The sequence below is a fragment of the Fundulus heteroclitus genome, unplaced genomic scaffold, assembly GCF_011125445.2.
Source record: "Fundulus heteroclitus isolate FHET01 unplaced genomic scaffold, MU-UCD_Fhet_4.1 scaffold_460, whole genome shotgun sequence".
NCBI classification, from domain to species: domain Eukaryota; kingdom Metazoa; phylum Chordata; class Actinopteri; order Cyprinodontiformes; family Fundulidae; genus Fundulus; species Fundulus heteroclitus.
Genome location: NW_023396880.1, coordinates 42,986 through 62,433, shown reverse-complemented (window position 1 = coordinate 62,433; position 19,448 = coordinate 42,986). Strand labels below are relative to the sequence as shown.

The window sequence follows — 19,448 nt, the reverse complement described above, 5'->3', positions numbered from 1 at the left end:
ATTTATTTTTTTAACCTTATTGTTCCATACTATATTCCTTTACCAACAACACATGGTTGACCAGAGTGCTGCACCACAAGTCAAACAAAAGACGGGTAAAAATAACAATTAAAAACTCTAGCACAGCACATTAAAATCAGACATTCGATGTCAGACTCAAAATGAGTTAAAAACCAAAGTGTGTTTTCAAGTGCGATTCAAAGATATCAACTCAGGGAGCTTGTCTTATGTGCAGAGGCGGGTTGTTCCGGAGCTTTGGGGCTGCAACAGAAAACACTTGAGCACCTCCCCATTTCCTGTGCGAGGAACCACCGCGGCATCTGGTTAATGGACCTAAGGGAACGAGATGGGGCATAGGGGTGCAGCAGGCTGGACTAACACATTGGTGAAAGGTCATTAAGAGAATTTAATAATAAACAAAAAAATCTAAACAAATCCTGAAAAATCTATAGTGGCCTTTATTCTTGTTTATATGCAATATGATTTTTAGTCACCACAACAGATAGTGTGTGTTAATAAACTTTAATTACAAAAACAAACTGGATAAGAAAGCAATAAATTAGCCTCAGTCAAAAAGTAAAGGAATCACAAGAAAATCCAGAATAGTTGAAAGTTACCTAGGACAAAATATTAACAAAGTAATTAAAGGTTGAATGACACTGGATGTTCCTGCCCTTTCAAACAAATATAACTTTTACAGCAAAAATTTATAAAAGAAACAAAGTAAAAAAAGTCAAATATTTCAGCTTTCATTGAAATATTTTTAAAACAAAAAGACATTTCTGTTGCTGTACATTGCTATTTTTACATAAGGTCAGTGCTATACTTTTCTTTACAAGTGGGATCAAAAAACATTTGCAAACAAAGTCTATTTAACTGTTTTTGACTCAAATTATGTAAGGTTGTCAGAGCTGTCAGAGTTTCCAGTCTCATATAAACACCAAACAAATGCAAATATCTTACCAGGCTTCATTCCCCACATAGCCTATGGTCACTACTGATGTGAGGATTCAATTAAAAAGGCTGCATTAATAAGAAAATATATAGAAATGTTATGCTGCAAAATACAACCCATAGGTACTGTAAAAATTGGAACCACAGAGGTACAGTCAGTTTTTTTTTTTGTCAAAACCCCCCCAAAAAATCCACTAAAAGATTATGGAGTTACTTTGGATAAATTAAGGTCCAACTCTTAGCATTGATTGGGTTTGGCATTTGATTAAAGTGAAAGTGACAGCTGAAGGCAGAGAATAATTTCCATGTGAAATATTCATTTTATTTATATTAAAGTCTTTGTGCATGCTTTCTGCAGCCAAGATGGTACGATGTAAGAAGGTGGAGGAGTGGTTGTTGGAAAAGATGGCCATGGTGCAGCACAGGTTAGCCGTTCTAGGGGTTTTGACCTTTGAAGAGATGAGATTATAACGTATTTTTAAAAAGTTACACATTCTTGACACATTAAGTATAATAAACTAGCACAGAGGGTCATCAGAAAAATTTAAAATATGACCAAATCTAGTAATCGCCAAGTTAGGATCCATTCGTAAAGGACGCCCTACCTAAAGCAGTGACATGAAAATACAATTGGAAATCACACAAAAAGTGTGATTGCAAAAGACCCATAGTCACTTATAATGCGGATAATAAAAACGGGACACCGGAATATAAAACACATGCATGGATACATTTAGATCAAGGGAAAAAAGGCCATTACCTATCAAAGTGTGGTGTTAGTTGCTGGAGTGTGTATGGTCTTTGAGATGGCAGCTCCAGTCCTGCCACCTGCAGTCAGCACCTGGAGCTGGACCCGGTACATGCTGTCAGCCTGAAGACCATCAACGGTGACCGAACGTTCAGACTGCATGAGATAAAACAAAAAAATTCATAAAAGACACCAGAGTTAAATGCATTAAAACACTTAAAATGTTAAAGACAAATGTTGGATATAGAGATATGACGTAATAAGATATGATGAATCATCAGGCCAAGATTCTGCAGTTTACACTCATCTGCAGGCCAGTGGTCACTCTTTTAGGGATGAAGATGTTTGCATGCTGGACAGAGAGGAACGCTGGTTTGAAAGGGTACTAAAGAGGGACAATTTTGTGAAAAGAAATTGTCTGTTGTCAAACAGGGGTGGAGGCCTCTGGTTTCAATTTCCCCCCTCTTACAATGCTGTTATTGCGAGTATCACAGAGCACTAACGATCGGTTACTAGCCTGATGTTTCTCCTTTGCATGTGAGCACAAGTTTTGATTGTAGCAATTCACTCTTTGAGGCACTATGCAAAGATGCTGCTTAAAAGGTTTAATCGGTAACACCTCAGACTGAAGAAGTCTCTTGGAGAAGAGACAAAGCGTTTCAACAAAGAAGAAGCCGTCCAGAGGACTTACTAAATTTTTTTTTTTTTTTTGTCCCTTGCCTTACCAGTGCGATTGTTTGGGTCTGGGAGATAAGAGCATCTTCATTTCTCCCTTTTGCAGCACTGAGCTCAGATTGTAGACTCCAGGTGAACTGGAAGCCTTGAACGGCAGCTGAGTCCATTGCATGATGGGCCATCCTCCAGCGAAACGTCGTAAGCAAGGTACCATTGACTTGTTCAAAGTCTGCAGTCAGTTGTTCTGGACGCAGTACCACCTTTCTCCCTGACAGAGGGCGCTCTAATACAAAAAAATTATCAGACAATAATGGTCTAAATTAGTTCCCACCAATATAAGAATCCTCATCACTAACAATACAAAAATATCTACGACTTTGTATTATATTCATGTTCAACTTCTGTTTATTTAGTTAGAAATAAAAGGTCAGTGGTCACTGCCTGTGCATCTGTGCTCAGCTCTCTTACCCTCTTTGTTGCAGGGCAACGCTTTGTCTCCTCTGACCCTGATGGAGGAGCAAGTTGGCGTTGTAACCCAAGCAACAGCCTCTACCCCCGGATCAGCCACCATTGCCACTGAGACCCTGTACTTGCAGGCAAATTGCAGGCCTTTGATGGTGTGATGGGTGCCCTGCAAAAAAAGAGATGGAAACTCAGCAGAGATGCAGCTTAATGTCTTTGACAATGCATCATTGTTTTGAATAAATGTGCATCAACGACTTTTTTTTTAAAACCCATTTCCTGTGGATGTTTAAATCATACTTATAGTCTCTTCTCTCCTCATTGTCTCAGCACCTGTCTTTTGCAAGCACTTGTTCGCTCCAATATAAAATAAACTGTTTCGACATACTCTGGCAGCCTCACATGGCAACAAATGCTGTAGCTGTTTCAAAAAAGCCTGGAATTTTGTTCTGTAAACTCAGCAAATTGCGCACAGCAGTTTTATATGACATGTCTTGGATGAAATGTTACGGCTCTGGCTCAACATCAGCTCAAAAGAGGGAGTTTAGTTTTGAGCAAAAAAAAAAAAAAAGAACAGCCCATGTACTTTATAGCAGCTTATACAAATCAGTTAAGTTTAGCCTTTAGAGTGCCTTGCAGAAGGATTCATACTGAACTTTTCCACATTTTGTCATTCCTCAACCGCAAACCTTAAAGCATTTTATTGGAATTTTATGTGATAGAGCAACACAAAGCAATATAGCTGTGAAGTGGAACGAAAACGATACATAATTGTCTAAATGTTTCACAAATCAAAATCTTGCGAAACACATTGAACAGATTAAGGCTAAAAATGTTCAGACGTTTAAGGCTTTATAACAAATCTTTGAACATCTTACAGAGCACTTTCCCCTCATCTGAAAGTAGAAAGTACAACATAGCTTCAGACTTAGAAAGACATGGCTGTCCACTTAGACAGACAGGCTGAGAAAGGAGAGCAATTCATCTGAAAAGGAGCCCAAACACCCAGGGTAACTCTAGAAATGCTGCAGAGATGTATAACATAGGTTGGCGGGTCGGCTGTTCATCACATACTCCAGTCTTTTGGAAGAGTGGCAATAAGGCAGCTATTGTTGACAGAGCCTTAATAAATCCCATTTTTGCAGTTTGGAATAAGATGGTCTTGTTAGATAAGACCAAAATTATTATTTTTTTTAAAAAATGTGTGGTGGAAAAATAACAGCACATCTCTTTAAACACACCATTCCCACAGTGACCATGGTGGCAGCATCATGGTGTGGAGATGCTTTGCTTTAGAAGGTACAGGGAAGCTAGTCAGAGCTGATGTTAAGATGGATCGAGCCAAAAACAAGGCAAGCCTGGAAGACTGGGGAAGAAATCACAGTCCAGCAGGATGCTAAACATAAAAGCACGAGCTGAAATTAAAGTCCAGACCTACATTCAATTGAGAATCTGTGACAAACATCATGGTCACAGAAGAAACATGTAGAATTTTCCTTCTATTTCACAGTTATGTGCTACCTAGTGTTGGTCTATCATTTACAAATATAACAAAATACAGTTTGTGGTTTGTGGGTATAACGTGGCAGAATGTGGGGGAAGCTTAAGTGGTTCGAGTCGTTCTGCAAGGCGCTGTAGCGCCTGCAGCTTAAATAATTCTGCACACATCTTTTTTTCAGCCAGTTGTATTGCATACACAAGTGTAGGCACAGTAAAGCCTTACCACAGCTTTTTTGTTTTGTTACATTAAAATCACACTGCTTTCCGACGCGACATCAAGCCGAAACAAATGATAGAGGAAGATACAATTTGCAGGAAATTTACCAGCAGGAAAGAGAGGTGCAAAAACAACAAAACATCAACATTGTACACCACTTCTTGCAGAGAGACGATGTGTACCTCCACTGTTGTGGTTCTGTCTGCGCCCGTGATATTTGTACTGCAGGTGTGGGGGTGCCACCTCAGAATGTAAGGACCTCTGTGTCTCCGCCTGGCTGTAATGCAGGAAAAAAGTGTATTAAAGTATGGCTTTCCTATTCAAACCAAGGCAGCGTATGTTCAGCGGTTTTGGTGCTTCACATCGACCCACCGAGATGAGACCACTTCCAGAACACCTTCACCTGCAGCTGATTGTTGTGAAAATGAGGGGCAGCAACCTCCAGCCGCAGATTCTCAGAGGGATTGGAAGGCAAGTCCCCATGAGCCTGATGGGAAGACTCAGGAAGCTTATGGGAGGAAGGTGAGGAGGAAGTTTCAAAGGGAGACGAGGGAAGGGATAAGGATGACGAGGAAGAAGGCAGCTCGTTGGAGAAGTCTTCGCCTTTGGTGAGAAGAGTGGAAACAGTTTTTACATTTTCAGTTTTACTGTACTGAACTTAACTCAATATAAATGTGTACACAGATAAAAACAGAAATTTACATGTATTGTTGGAAATTAAATCCGACTAAAATGTCTATGTAAATTAGGATTACAAAATTACTTTTATTTGTTAAATGGCAGAATAATTGAATAATTAGAGATAAAATTTTGACTTACTTTCTTCAAAGAAATTGCCGAAAGTATGTACAAAGAAATACAGGATACTATAAAGTAATAAAGTACCCTGAAAGCAGACACCCCGTCTACTTTTAAGACTAGGTTTAAAACTTTCCTTTTTAACAAAGCTTATAGTTAGAGTGGTTCATGTTACCCTGAGCTACCTCTGTAGTTCTGCTGCTATAGGTTTAGGCTGCTGGAGGACATCAGGGTCTATTTCTCTGCTGAGTTCTCCTACTGTTCTCCAATTTGCATTATTTGTTATTTCAATTTTTAACTTCATGTTCTCTCTGTCTTTTTTCTCTTCACAGTAGGTACACCTGGTCTGGTGATCTGTTAGCTGTGACATCATCCAGGGGAGGCAGATTATCCTCTATTACCATATAACTTATAAAATATTTCTGGATCAATGTGTGCTTCTGTGCTTTTTATGTCTCTGCTCTATCTTCTCTAACTTCCAGTCAGTCGAGGCAGATGACCGTTCACACTGAGCCTAGTTCTGGTTCTCCTGGAGGTTTTCCTCCCTGTTAAAGGGGAGTTTTCCTCTCCACTGTCACTTCATGCTTGCTCAGTATAAGGGATTGCTGCAAAGCCATCAACAATGCAGACGACTGTCCACTGTGGCTCTACGCTCTTTCAGGAGGAGTGAATGCTGCTTGTCAAGACTTGATGCAATCTGCTGGGTTTCCTTAGAGAGGAAATGTTTTGACCAATCTGTCTGTTTGATTTGATTGAATTTTACTTTTCAAAGTGCCTTGAGATAAAACGTGTTGTGAATTGGCGCTATACAAATAGAATTTCATTGAATTGAATCAAAGTTATGAATAAGTATTTTAAGCATATGAAACCTGCACACTGAATTCATAATACATTTATTTTAGAAACGTTATAAAATCACGTCTTCTTTTGCCAATCTAAACACACGGATTGGCTTTATTTATTCTAAATGACCCTCATTAGTACTGAATACCAGGTTGCTCCATGGAGTGTATAAGTTATAAATACTACTGGAATATAAATGGTTGTAAATTCCATGTAAAAATGTTGGTATGTGGTTTGGTAATTAAGTTGCAGCTGGCTGTAACTCTCCGTTGGGCTGACCAATAGGTCAACTATGATCACCGCTGTTGCTTGGACTATCATTAAGTTTGGCTTATTTTCGCTGTTCTCCGTGTTTCTGTGCATTTCAACACTGCAGCTGCATTTTCAAAGAACGTGCTGACAGTCAGCAAAATGCAACAGTTCTGAAACAACAGGAACATCATTAATTCAATAATGTTTGCCTTGGCGAACAACTGAGTTTAGGGGATTGTCTTATTTCAAGAACATACATTTATGTCATGACAGGTTAAACACATGTTCCAAAATAAGGATGTGACAATTATAATTTGGGTTAGATGTCTTTGGGTTTGAGTGATATCCTTAATGATAAAGGCGATGTGAAAACAATTTAGTCTAAACATTTTCATTAGCTACTTTCCACAGCTGCACGTTAGAGCAGAAGATTTATTGAAAGTGTCTTAAAAAGTTATTCTTAACACAGGCTTTGATCTAAACCATTCAATCTACCTGTTTAGGCTCATTATCCTGCTAGAATGTAAACCTCTAGCGTGTTTCTTCCAAACTGTCCTGCGTTATCTTCATCCATCTTCCTATCATCTCAGTTTGACTGTCCTCGCTGAAGAAACGTATCCCAGAGTGCAATGCTGTCCCTGCTGTTTCACTCTCAGAATGGTGTGTTCAGGGTGATAGGCAGAGTAAGTTTTACATATAGCATCGTGCATTTGGGTCTGAAAGTTTCCTTCTTGTCTCATCTGACCAGAGAACCGTTTTTGACCCCTTTATTGTGTCCTCAACATAATGGGGTACCGCGCACGTGACGTCACCGTCTCAAGAGCAACGCCCCTTTTGCCGCTTAGGTAGGGCATACAGGAGAAAAAGCACGGATAACCCAGCTATTACAAGCGCAACAGAAACAGCGATATGAACGACTTTACAGCCGTTAAACTTTCCCAAGACGATGTCCCAGGCACACGGTTTACTGGTCGCACTGTCGAAGAACACACCAACCTTCAGCTCAAACGATGGCTTGAGGTTTGAGGGCTTAAAAAGACTGGAAAACTGGCCGAGTTGATGAACGGTAAGCTTTGTTTTTTTTTCCTGCGCGGCGATCATGGCAGCGTCGGCCGTTTTTTTTTTTTTGTTGTTGTTTGCAATCACCGTCCAGGAATGGGTATATGTTTAATGTTTGTCTCATTTGAAATGTTTTTGAGTAAGCTATCCTGGTAGCAGGCTATCATGTTAGCGCCTGCTACCATGACAGCCTATATGCTATCATGGTAGCAGGCGCTACTTTATTAACATGTCGGCCACCAAAATACTCTTACCTTGACTTGATGTCGCTGGAATTGGGTCAGGATGTTCTTCGGTTGTGCCCTTTCCTCCGACAAAATGCTTGCTACATATGTACTTGAATTTGGTAACTTTTTCCGGGTTGAACTGTTGTGTAGGCCGACCGCCCCGGTGTACCAAGCGCACACATTTCTCCTTGGCAGTCTTGAGGAAAACATCCTTCATATGCGGCCGATCAGCGTACCTCGAGTCGCTGTTGCCCGTTCCATAGCAACAATGTTTAAAAACCATGGTCTTAGATTTGGAAAAAGCAGTCGTTTACCGAGTAAAACCTAGGGTAACGCACGTCTCTTTTACAGCGAAACAGCGGCGGGTTTCCGGAGTTTGCCCCACTGCGTACCACGTGATGTGACGTCATTGTGACGTTGTGTTTCTAAAAATAGCTCGCGCGCGGTACCCCATTGTGGTAAACTAAAGTAACATTAATTTTTTTTTTTAATTGCTACCCTTTCAATAAAGGGCACATCTGTGGATCTGTGCAGCTCCTCTAGAGTGACCGTGGGCCCATTGCTTCTCTTTTTAATTCCCTCCTTATTCAAGCTGTTAATTTTACTTAACTTTGTAGGTTTTCAGTTGTTTAATACCCTGTTTCTAAATAACTCACCAGTGGACTCTTATCACTACTAAGGTGACTTCTTTGGCTGACCTGAATTTAATTTATCACTGTTAGAGTAAAAAGATTTTTTAAAAATGCAAGCCACGCTTTTCAGGTTTTTATTTGTTAAATAAACTATTAAAACCTTCATCCTTTTTTTCTTCAACTTCATAATAACGTACTAGTTTGTGTTGGTCTATTAGATAATATTCTAATAAAAAACATTGAGGTTTGCGGTTGTAATGGAACAAATTGTTTAAAAGTTCTCAGGATATGAGTAGAAATTCAGTTCTTGTCTACTAAACTTTGCTTTGAGAGCAAGCTGGTTGTTTTTTCTTTACCTTCATGAGTGATAGTTGTGAAAAACAGCTGAGCTCTGTGACTCTTCAGCCTCTTCTGTCCCCAGTAGGCCACCGCTTGGACAGACACGACATACGGAGTGGCAGGCAGCAGGCCCTGCAGCAACAGCTCGGTCTGCGTCTGTAACATAGAGACTTGTCTGGCTTACTTGTAAACAACAGGCCAAATCTGTTCCACGTTAGCTTGTTGTTTAACTTAGAACTAATTAATATGCCCTTAGTCCACATCTCTATCTATTTCATCTGATCTAGTCAAAACAAAGAGATGCTGAAGGATGAGTTTAGGTGTGTGTAAACGTAAGACAAAAAAAAAAGCCCAAAAAAGAAAAAAAGGAGAAACATTTTCACAACCAGCAAGTCAGACAAAGCCCTATACCCTGCACAGCTGCAAATGTGAATAAGCATGAATTGTAGATTTCAGGGATTTCTGTTTCACTACATAATCTCAATGGACATTTTAAAAATGTTATATGTTAAAAACAATCCGACTTTTTTTTCTTTGTCAAACATAACTATCACGTGTGAAGCCCCCCCTTAATATCACATTTCATATCAAATTTCCTCAGTTCTGCAAAAATGACAGATTGACAGGACAGTATATTTTGTTTTACTGTATAGAACAAAAGTAATAAATATATCAAAAGTTTTTGCAACCTATTTTGCACCAGGAAGCTGTGGTTTTTCTTGTTTGATACCTGTTGTGATGCTCCAGTTTGTGTGTCTACACACTGTTGCGAGAAGGAAATACTAGTTAGGGGGGCTCATTTAAATTCCAGACTTCCCAGCCATGCAGAACAGAGCACCAGACTGCAGATAAATGGCTCCACCAGGCAGAGTCTGGGATCCCCATCACTACTTGGGAAATCTGGTTCCATATGAGTGTGTCTGTATGCAGCCTCAATATTTTAGTTGGAAATTCACAAAGCAGTGGAAGGAAGTGCTTGAATTTTTTTTTAAGCTGTTTTGCTCCCACTGCTCGCTTTATCTCTGCACTGGATTCATATTATAGATCGCATTAAATACAAACAGGAACAATCCCACCCATCAAGTCCTGCCAGTGAAAGCCATTTACGACGTATGTCTGTCGGGTCACAGCTGTCTTCTCTGCAGCCATATTCACAGCAGATGCAATGAAATTATCAAAACGTGAGAGAAAATTTTAACTTGATTAAGTCTAGGTTGTGTTGTGTTTTGTTTTATCATTAATATTATTACTACAACAGAGAACTACAGGTTCTTAACGAAAACCACTTTTCAAAACTGTAAGAAGAACATCTGTTTGGACAAATTATGCCAGAAGGGAGTTTTCGTATTAAACAATTGATACTGCAGATTAGAAAATATGGAGAAATTATTGATCGCTTTGACTGATTCACATGGTGATGAAAAGAATTTAACTTGAAAAACAGCTTTATGTGATTACATTTTACAAATCTGTGAGTAAGTGTACCTCATTTGTAATACACATCTGAGTTACTCAAATGTTTATAATCTCTGCATGTGAGGCATCTGTCAAAACGTTCCACAATCTTGAATTGTGAATTCTGTATTAAAAATTATTTATATAATTTAACGACAATTTTGGGAGTCTGGAGACAGACTTGATGCAAGGATTAGGATGATCATTAAAAAATAAAACTGAAATTAACAAAAACCAGTGGCAACAGAGAAACAGGGACAAGGAGAGAAGACAATGGGATGAAAAAGCAGAGACCGATTACCTAACTGCATTACTCTTGCATCACAGTCACACCTATAATCAGGATAGCATATCCCTACCTTTTAAATGCAGCTGATTTGTATATACATTTACAAAGCTACGTAAAAAACTTAAAAAAAAGGTTAATGTCAAATACTGATCTGAGTTTACATCAAATTCTTATTCCTGTTATAACAGGAGATTGGTGTTTAGAGGTTGGTGCTTTACTGCAGCTTTTACCACAGTCTCTTCCGTGGCTCAAATCTTGCATTTTAAAACCACAGTAACTGATACCACCAACACAGATGCCCTCACCCTGACCCGGCGGTACACTGTCAGAACATTTCCAGATGCTCTTGAGTTAAATTCGTAACCAAAATGCAGGAAGGTCACCTTTCTCTGTTGTCAGAAGTTGTCAGTCGTTATTACAGTGGAGTCCTGTTAGACGTGGATGTTGTCAGAGCCTTTAACAAAGTCATGCCCCATGAAGTTCATGGTATATTAAGGTTTTTTTTTTCTTTCAAACCCACAAAAAAAATGTAATCTACCTAACTGTAAGGTTGTTACTTTGAAAGGTGCACCTGCACAGAACTGTGGTGCATGTGAGGTGTTTAAAGAAACTATTCTGCATGGCAGCAGCCTATAAAATCAGTATGTAGAGGCATTTCTGTGTGAACATAGGTTTAAAGATGCAGTATAAACTGTAGAGGTCGGGTTTTTGGCAAAGCAGAGTGAAAGTGTGATTAAAAAAAACGTATTCCTTCGCTTTCTGGGCTGTAACAAACAGCATCACAAAGTAGAGGTGCAGCTGAAGAAATTATCCCCACAAATTTAACGGCACATAAATCTTGCAATTGTAAATATTGTAATGACGATATCTGTTATGATATTTATCCATTCAATTCCTTCCTCTATTTCTCATATGTGCCTCCATCGCTCTGTGGCCTTTAGCAGTCTGGGTCATGGCACGTGTCCGGTGTAAGCATCTGCTGCCCTGAGCCTCTGCCCAACTGATTAAATATCATATTGCATGTAAAATGAAAGTTCATAACCCTTAGAATAAATTTGACAATTGTACTCCAAACAATCCTTTGCAATAAGAATATTGCCCATATGACAATATATTTGGACATCAGGTATTTAAAAAATATTTTGGTTCTGGGTCAGGCATTTTTATGCTTGTGGTATAGAACATTTTATAACAGTCTCATGGCTGCTTGAACTTCCCTTTATTAAGCCTTATCATGGTCTTGAGTTTATTGGTTATGCTATGTTTTTCATTTATTTTTATCAATGACATGTTTCCTCTGTTCCCAGCCTTAAGGTACTTGGCTAGACAGCTCCTGTAACAGAACAGACAAATAACTGTCGGTTCTCAAAAAAACTTGACTTTCCCACTAAAATGTTCTCACTGTCGGTTTCGTAAATGTTTATTTTTTTTCTCCTTTACTTGGTTTAAAAGCATTTTTTACAGACTGTGTGAACGAGAGCAACATTCAAAAACTGTGCTTTCATGTCATGCATGGTCTTTAATAACCCTGACTAACTCTTCACCATCATTAGTGCTTGAATAGTTTCACTTTTCCACAATAAATTGCAACTTATAAAACTCTTCAAAACAAAATAATGAAAATTGAGGGCAAGCTCCACAAAGTATTTTATTTAATCTGAAATGTACCTTGAAATGAAGCTGCTTTATAATAGGTAATTCCATTTTTTGTTATCACTGAAAATCCACTTGATCCTATTATCTAGTACCAATCTACCCTGAACAAGAACTCATTTTAAATCAGGTCTCTTCAACTCCAGTCCTCGAGATCCGGCGTCCTGCACTTTTTATGTGTCTCTGCTTCAACAGACCTGAGTCAAATAATCAGGTCATTAGCAGGGCTCTGGAGCACTTGACTGAATACTGAGGGGGAAATTTAGCCATTTGATTCAGGTGTGTAGGACCGGGGGCACACCTGTGGGTTCCAGGACACCGGACTCCAAAGACTGGAGTTGAAGACCCCTGTTCTACACAATGAACATGTTCAGGCAAAACCCTGAGAGTAGGGTTATCACCATACTAAAATGTTAAACATCATACCAACGTTAAGAAAAAATACTTGATACTCAATATACTATTTGATACTAATTAAGGCAAACCCATAACGTAGTAGGTGACTCAGCATCCATTTAGAATTAAAAAGCTTAAAGGTGCCACTTCCCTGTATAGAAAAGAGGAGCATTTTCTGTAGAAACAGTGGTATTGTCAGAATACTTGCTTACAATACCTTTTTTTATTGACATGAAAAACTTATTGTGGCATTAAAATAACACCTTAACACTTAAAGGGGAAACCAGTAACACTATTATTTTTTAACATAATGTTATTAAATAAATGCTCTTACCCCATGAGTCAGGACAGTGTTGCTCTCCTTTTTACCCTGGTCTTGTGTCTGGAAGTGAGCTGATAGCGAATGCTTGTTGATGTGCTCTGTGTGGGGTTGTGCTTGGACCGAGTGTTTATGAGTTTTGCGTGCGTGTCGAGACATCCAGGTTATTCTGTAGTTGTGAACAGGCAGGTCCCCCTCTCTGGGGAGCTCCCAGTGTAACAACACAGCCACTGTGGCTCTACTTCCCGCTAACCTGAGGAGGGAAGGCTACAAGTCAAACAACATCATAGGAAAAATGTAAACAAATTCATGATAGATAGAGCAGCAGGAATTCCCTGGGAGTGGGACGCAGATGTAGATGTGGGAGTAACACAGCTTTCAGGGTTGGGTTTGCCAACCCCATTTACTTGTTGCATGTATGCTAAAGGCGCCACACTTTACATCATGTTGTGTAGAAGCTACAATTTAAGTCGTCACCTCTGTTATTAAATGCTGATCTAATATGGCGCCTGAACTTGATGTGACCTTGTTTCATAGCATTAAAATGGAAATGACATCGGAGTGTGTAATTGAACAAAGATAAACTATAATTTGCTGTCAGACACAAGAACTATTAATCCACTTAACAACAGCTTAAGAGTGATTGACCAATCTGCAACGCTCAAAGGGTGCTATTTTGATCTATTCAGTCATTGCAGATCTTTTGAGATTTTCACATACCTTTCTGTGAACTCAGGCGCTACTTGTGAATCCGCCCGTTCTAGACTTTGGTTAATCACTTTGATGTTTGTCGGAGGCTCAGGAGGGGATGGGTCTACAAAGATAGTGAGAATTAGACAGACAGAAACCTTGCAGAAACATGAAATCATCTTCACTGATGTCAGTCATCAAGAATTTTCTTATCTTAAAAAAGGCCACATGAAGAAATTATTTTGACAAAAATCACCAACAATTATTTATTGACAAAATAAATATAAATCAAGCCGTTTTCAAATGTATTCTTTTCTTTATATAAATATGTTAGGTAAAACAGACCTATTTTTCTTAGCCACTATTTAAAATGGAGAAGACAAGAGAAATACCATTCAGGTAAGGCAGATATACAAGTATGCTCAAGTCAGAAAATGGCTACAACAAAATTGCAACTATCATCAAATCAAGAATTAATAAGTTAAGACAACTGTGACCTGTGGTACTTGGGTGTAAGGTCAGTAGGGTGACTCAAAAATCATTGTGTGTGTGTGTGTGTGTTGGGTTGGGGTGGGGGGGTGGTGGTGAGTAAAGATGGGAGTATTTTGTGATGAGAGCAGACCCAACCAAACAAACTTGTTTGAATTATTTAGGTGATTCAGTATGTAGTAGGATAACTTCCTATTATAGGTGGTCCAGTTGGCCCAGTCTTTCAGAGCTGAACTCTCCTACACATTGGCTATCGGCTAAGCTTTCACTGCAACTAACTGTCTGTACCCATTTACATCCACTTGACTTCCTTACCTGTGTTTCTTTTCTAGACGCAGCCACCTATGGAACTAGTCTGCCACCACTCTCTCCAACATAGACAGTACTCCTGAATCAGTGTTTCTGTGGTTTTTTTGTGTATCTATCCTTTATCTTCTCTAACCTTAGCCAGCCGTGACAGATGGCCATTCACACAGAGCCTGGTTCTCCCAGAGACGTCCTCCTGTTACAGGGGAGTTTTCCTCTTCACTGCATGCATGCTTGGTGTGAGGTATTACTGCAAAGTCAATGACATAATGCAATCTGCTGGGTAGATTAAATATCTTCTATCTATCTTTAGGTTAAATAGAAAACCTAAAACTGCAGTAGACAACTTTTGTATAAATGTCTTTTTTTACTTATTTGTTAAACCTGTCACTATGTCCTGACAGTAAAACATGAGACAGATAATCTGTGAAAAAAAAAAAAAAAAAAAAAAAATCAAGCTCCTCTGGCTCCTACCAATGGTCCTACTGCAAATTGCAGGAATACATCGCTCCCGGTCAGAAACGACCAATCAGAGCCACGAGGAATGCCTAGCTCTGATTGGTTGTTAGCAATGTTAATCACACTTGTGTAGGTGCTGCTCACAACACCTCCCCTGCACGGTGGTAACATCATTCATGCTCAAGATGGCCAGTAATATGCAGTTGTGTGGAGAAATGGTGGTGAAACAACCTGCTTTACAGGAAAACTGCAAATTTCTTGAGTGGCACCTGTGAAAACCAAGACAGGTAAACATTGGAGCAGAACGGCAGGCTCCAATGTGGGGAAGGAGCTGTGGAAGGACTGTAGTGCAGCAGAGAGCAAAGAGAAGAGACCTGAAAAGTGTGGTTGTTCAAAGTGTGTAACTTATTTGGCTTTTAATTAGCAAAAATCAAGTATTGCTTTTAAATAATTATTCTGGCAAAGTCTAATAACCTCACATCAAAAATGAAAGTGTTCTCATGACTTAGTAGTTTATAAATACACAGGTGCCGGAGCACCCACTGGGAGGCGCCATGTTGTGTCACTGTTTTTGATTTCAGAAGGTGACAAACTTGTTAGCTATAAGTGTTGTCAGTGGAGGAGGAGTAGAAAACAAGCAAAGACGACCGTAGATCATTCTATTTGCCGATTTCTGTTGAAATGGGGGACCATCCATACTCTTTGCCCAGCGAGAGGGAAGAGAACGTAAACGAGAAAAGAAAAAGAAGTAATAACCGGAAGAAAACAAGAGTCTATATCGGGTATTATTACCAGGTGGAGATAATTCATGAGGAGGTTGCAGGCTTTCTGCTGGACAGCAGGTAAGTTAATTCAATATAACAGTTAAGTTTATTTTGCCGTTGTTAGAAATAGGACAACTACTCTGTCCTCCCGGTAGAAATGGCTCGTTTGATAGCCTCTCTCTCCTCTAGGGAGTGTCTGCACTTCTGTTACTTGTGTTTATAGTCACTTATACTAGACCCAAATAAGCGACTGCACGTTCAGAAATTAGGCCAAAAAAATGCAACTTTAGAAAGAAAGAAAAAACAAGCGGACTTGGGAATAGTGCAAAAATTCATTTCACATGAAGACCTTAGCTATTAGCTACTGCTAATAACCAAGGAGGACATGTTTATATTGTCACATTTATGACACTCTGCGGTGTCATAAATGGTTGTTTTCGTGGGAACAGGCCCAATGATGGAGGACTTCAGGCAGGCAGGGACCATGGAGAGCTGTATGGAGAGGTTGAAGATGTCCACAAAGACCCCTGGTAGTTGGTCAGCAGATGACTTTAGCGTCCAACCTGACACCATCTCTGGACCTGCAGTCTTGCTGATGTTGACTTTCTTTAAGGAGAAGGTCACTTGGTGCAGCTGGTGCTGCACCTCTAGCTGAGGAAGATATTCAAAGTCCTGGCTGCTTGGAGAGTTGAAGTGTGAGAAGAAGCTGTAGGTGTCAACGAGAGCTGGATAGTTGCTGAGCTGCTGGTAGCTATGTTTTGCTTTCTGGATGTCTTACAGATCAGTACATGATGCAATAAACTTGGTGCTGCATTACATCCTCCAACATCACAGCAGTCTAGATACATATCCAAGGATCCTGTTCATTCTTCAGCTCGGAATTTCAAAAACACCATCATCCTGGACATCATCAGCACCAAACTTGCTGTGCCAGCCTCCACTTGTCAGTGGATCAAAAACTCAATGACTAACAGGATTCAGATGGTTAGGCTGGGGTACTTCACCAGCAGCACCAGCACTAGTGGAACTGGCACACTCCAGGGATGTGAGCTCTCCCCTACTGCTCTTAAAGTTTGCTGACGACACAACTGTCATTGGCCTCATCCAGCGTGATGAGTCGGCCTACAGATGAGAGCTGGCTCTCTGGTGCAGCCAGAACATCCAGAACAACCTGGAGCTTAACACACTCAAAACTGTGGAGATGATTGTGGACTTCAGAAGGAATCCACCCACTCTGCATTCCATCACTATACTGAACAGCTTTGTCTCTGCTGTGGAAATCTTCATGTTTCTGGGATTCACAATATACTAGGCCCTAAAGTGAGAGGTCAACACTGTAACCATCAACAAGACGGACCAGATGTACTTCCTGTGCCAGCTCAGGAAGCTCAACTCGCTTAAGAAAATGCTGATCCACTTATACGCAGCCATCCTCTAGTCTGTCTTCTGCTCCTCCATTACTGTCTGGTTTGGATCTGCCATAAAAAAGGACAGGGCCAGACAACAACAGACAGTCAGGACTTCAGAAACGATCATCGGTGCTAACTTGCCCTCTATTCAGGACTTGTACATATCCAAAGGCGGTAAACAGGCAGGAAACATCACTGTAGATCCATCTCATCCCTTGCCACAGCATGTTCCAACTTCTCCCCTCTGGTAGGCGCGACAGACTACTGCACGCCAAAACCAACAGACTCAGGAACAGTTTCTTCCCACAAGCCATCACTCTAACGAACAGCTGATTCTGACAGTGTCAAGAAGAAGAAGAAAAAAAGAAAAGTACCGTTCATATTGTCATAGTGTATACTAAATCTACTTACCTCACATACATAACACTGCAAATAATACTAATTTATTCCAGTATTCTCTGCACTCACACTGTGAACATGTATGTTTCTCTATATGTGCAACTTTACATCACTTCCACTTCCGCCATGTACGTAATAATAACAGTAATGGTTAAATGAATTTACGCCTGCATCCTTTGGACTCTGCTCATTGCACCATTGCAATATCGTCTCAATATGTTCGCCTTTTTTTATACTGTGTTCATCTGTTTTTTACACTGCAGACTGTTTACATTTTTATTCCTATTGCATTGTTGTATAAGCACATCGTGAGCATTGCACAATCCAGAGTCAAATTCCTCTTATGTGTACACAAACCTGGCAAATAAAGCTGATTCTGATATGTTATTAGCGGCCCAACCTGAGTACCACTGTGGATCTGAGAGAGCCTGTGGAACTAAAGATAATATTGGTGGGAAAAACCTTTCAAAAAGGAGTGGAGACATGTAAAAAAAAGGTTTTACAGCAGTTCTAAAGTTTTGATTGCTGTAAATAAATATGTTTCCAATGATTAATGAGAAAAGGTATACAACATTTTGAAAAAGTCATTTTTGGAATGGAAATAACAGAAGAAATAGGTTGGGATTTTTTGTTTTTGTTTTAATGACCCTTGTTCACTGTCTTATTATTTTTGCAAGACGCCTGTGTGTCGCAAAAGATAAGACATTGTGCAAGAATAGATTGATGGATTAAAAAAAGTTTGCATCTAAGTCTGCCAGTAGAATAATTACGTTTGCCATTAACTGTATACCTTTTTTCTCTTCTGACTTAAAGTACTGAAATCAAAGATTTGTTCTTTCTAAATATTTCAGTCTACGATAACACAACTGCAATAGGACTTACCTATTACTAAGATTAAAGGCTTCCAATGTGTTCTATATTATTGCTTATTTAAAAAAATACTTTATCACCTAAAAGAGCAGATGACCCATTTATCTGGTTACTAATCTTTTTCCAACACAGCACGGCGACCAAAAGATCTTCTTAAAAAGTTCTCAAGGGATAAAAGGCTATTTCTTCTAAGTCTTATCTGACTGCACAATTTAATTTATATCATCAAAGGGTAGAGATACTGGAGAAGCCTAAAGCGATTTTCAGTGGCTTCAAAGACAAACAAAACAACTGCCACTGGACACTGTTGCCTGCAATATGCAATCCTGAGGCAAACGGTGTTTTAATGCTGACTCTGTATCTCATTAGGTCCTGAACCCCCAAATGCTGTATTTGATTAAAACTACAAAATGTATCTGATTAGGATTAGATCCATCGCAGGCCTCCCACAGGCCCGGGGCCGTGCTCGCCTGACCCAAATGCAGAGATCAAAGTATGGCAACATAGTGGGAGCTGACAGATCTGGACCCTGTGTGTGTGTGTGTGTGTGTGTGTGTGTGTGTGTGTGTGTGTGTGTGTGTGTGTGTGTGTGTGTGTGTGTGTGTGTGTGTGTGTGTTTGTGTGGCGCTTTTTGTTTTAAAGTGAGTGCCAGAATTTTCAGATCTGTACAGAAATACATCCAGAATTTCCTAATTTCTCAACAAATTAAATTTTCCTTTGTTTTAATAAATTAAAGCATCAGAAAACATTTTCTGTTCCAGACATTCTGTTTTAATTACAGCTGACAGATTATGCTAATCTACAATAGCAACATGAACTCCGAGATGGTTTTTAAATTCAGACTCCTCCATTTGGATAACGTCAGGTCACAGCGGACAGACCACAACAACCTTGATTTCTGCCAGATTCCTGATTTGTGACCAGATTGTGTCAGATTGTATTTTGTTTGATTGTGTCTTTAACTCTTTAACAATACCCCTTAAAGTAGTTTTGAAAACATTCAGGTACACAAATGCAACAGCAGCTACATTTGAGCTTTGCAAATAAATAATTTATGACTGTGCCTCAGTGGGTAGAGTAGCCGTCTTGCAATCGGAAGAGTGTGGGTTGATTCCAGCCTCCCCTCGTCACTTTTTGATGTAGCCCTTGGCAAGGCACTTAACACAGAGTTAACCCAAACTGACCTGTGACCTGTTTTTCCCCAATCAGTGTAAACAACAAACCTAAGTGTCAGCAGCTTTGTC

The 19,448-nt window shown here is 39.7% G+C and overlaps 1 protein-coding gene across 1 annotated transcript in view; it reads right to left on the bottom strand.

Moving 5' to 3' along the window:
* Positions 1–503: 503 nt before the first annotated feature.
* The window catches only part of anos1b (anosmin 1b), a 48,844-nt gene continuing 29,899 nt past the window's right edge, over positions 504–19,448 (bottom strand). The window contains exons 6-14 of the mRNA XM_036131988.1: positions 13,539–13,632; positions 12,834–13,071; positions 8,724–8,862; positions 4,929–5,159; positions 4,739–4,833; positions 2,846–3,008; positions 2,428–2,660; positions 1,715–1,858; positions 504–1,403 (exon numbers count right to left, since the gene is read on the bottom strand). Of these exons, the coding sequence (XP_035987881.1) occupies positions 1,718–1,858; positions 2,428–2,660; positions 2,846–3,008; positions 4,739–4,833; positions 4,929–5,159; positions 8,724–8,862; positions 12,834–13,071; positions 13,539–13,632 (1,334 nt within the window). The 3' untranslated portion in view covers positions 504–1,403; positions 1,715–1,717. The remainder of the gene's footprint in view (positions 1,404–1,714; positions 1,859–2,427; positions 2,661–2,845; positions 3,009–4,738; positions 4,834–4,928; positions 5,160–8,723; positions 8,863–12,833; positions 13,072–13,538; positions 13,633–19,448) is intronic.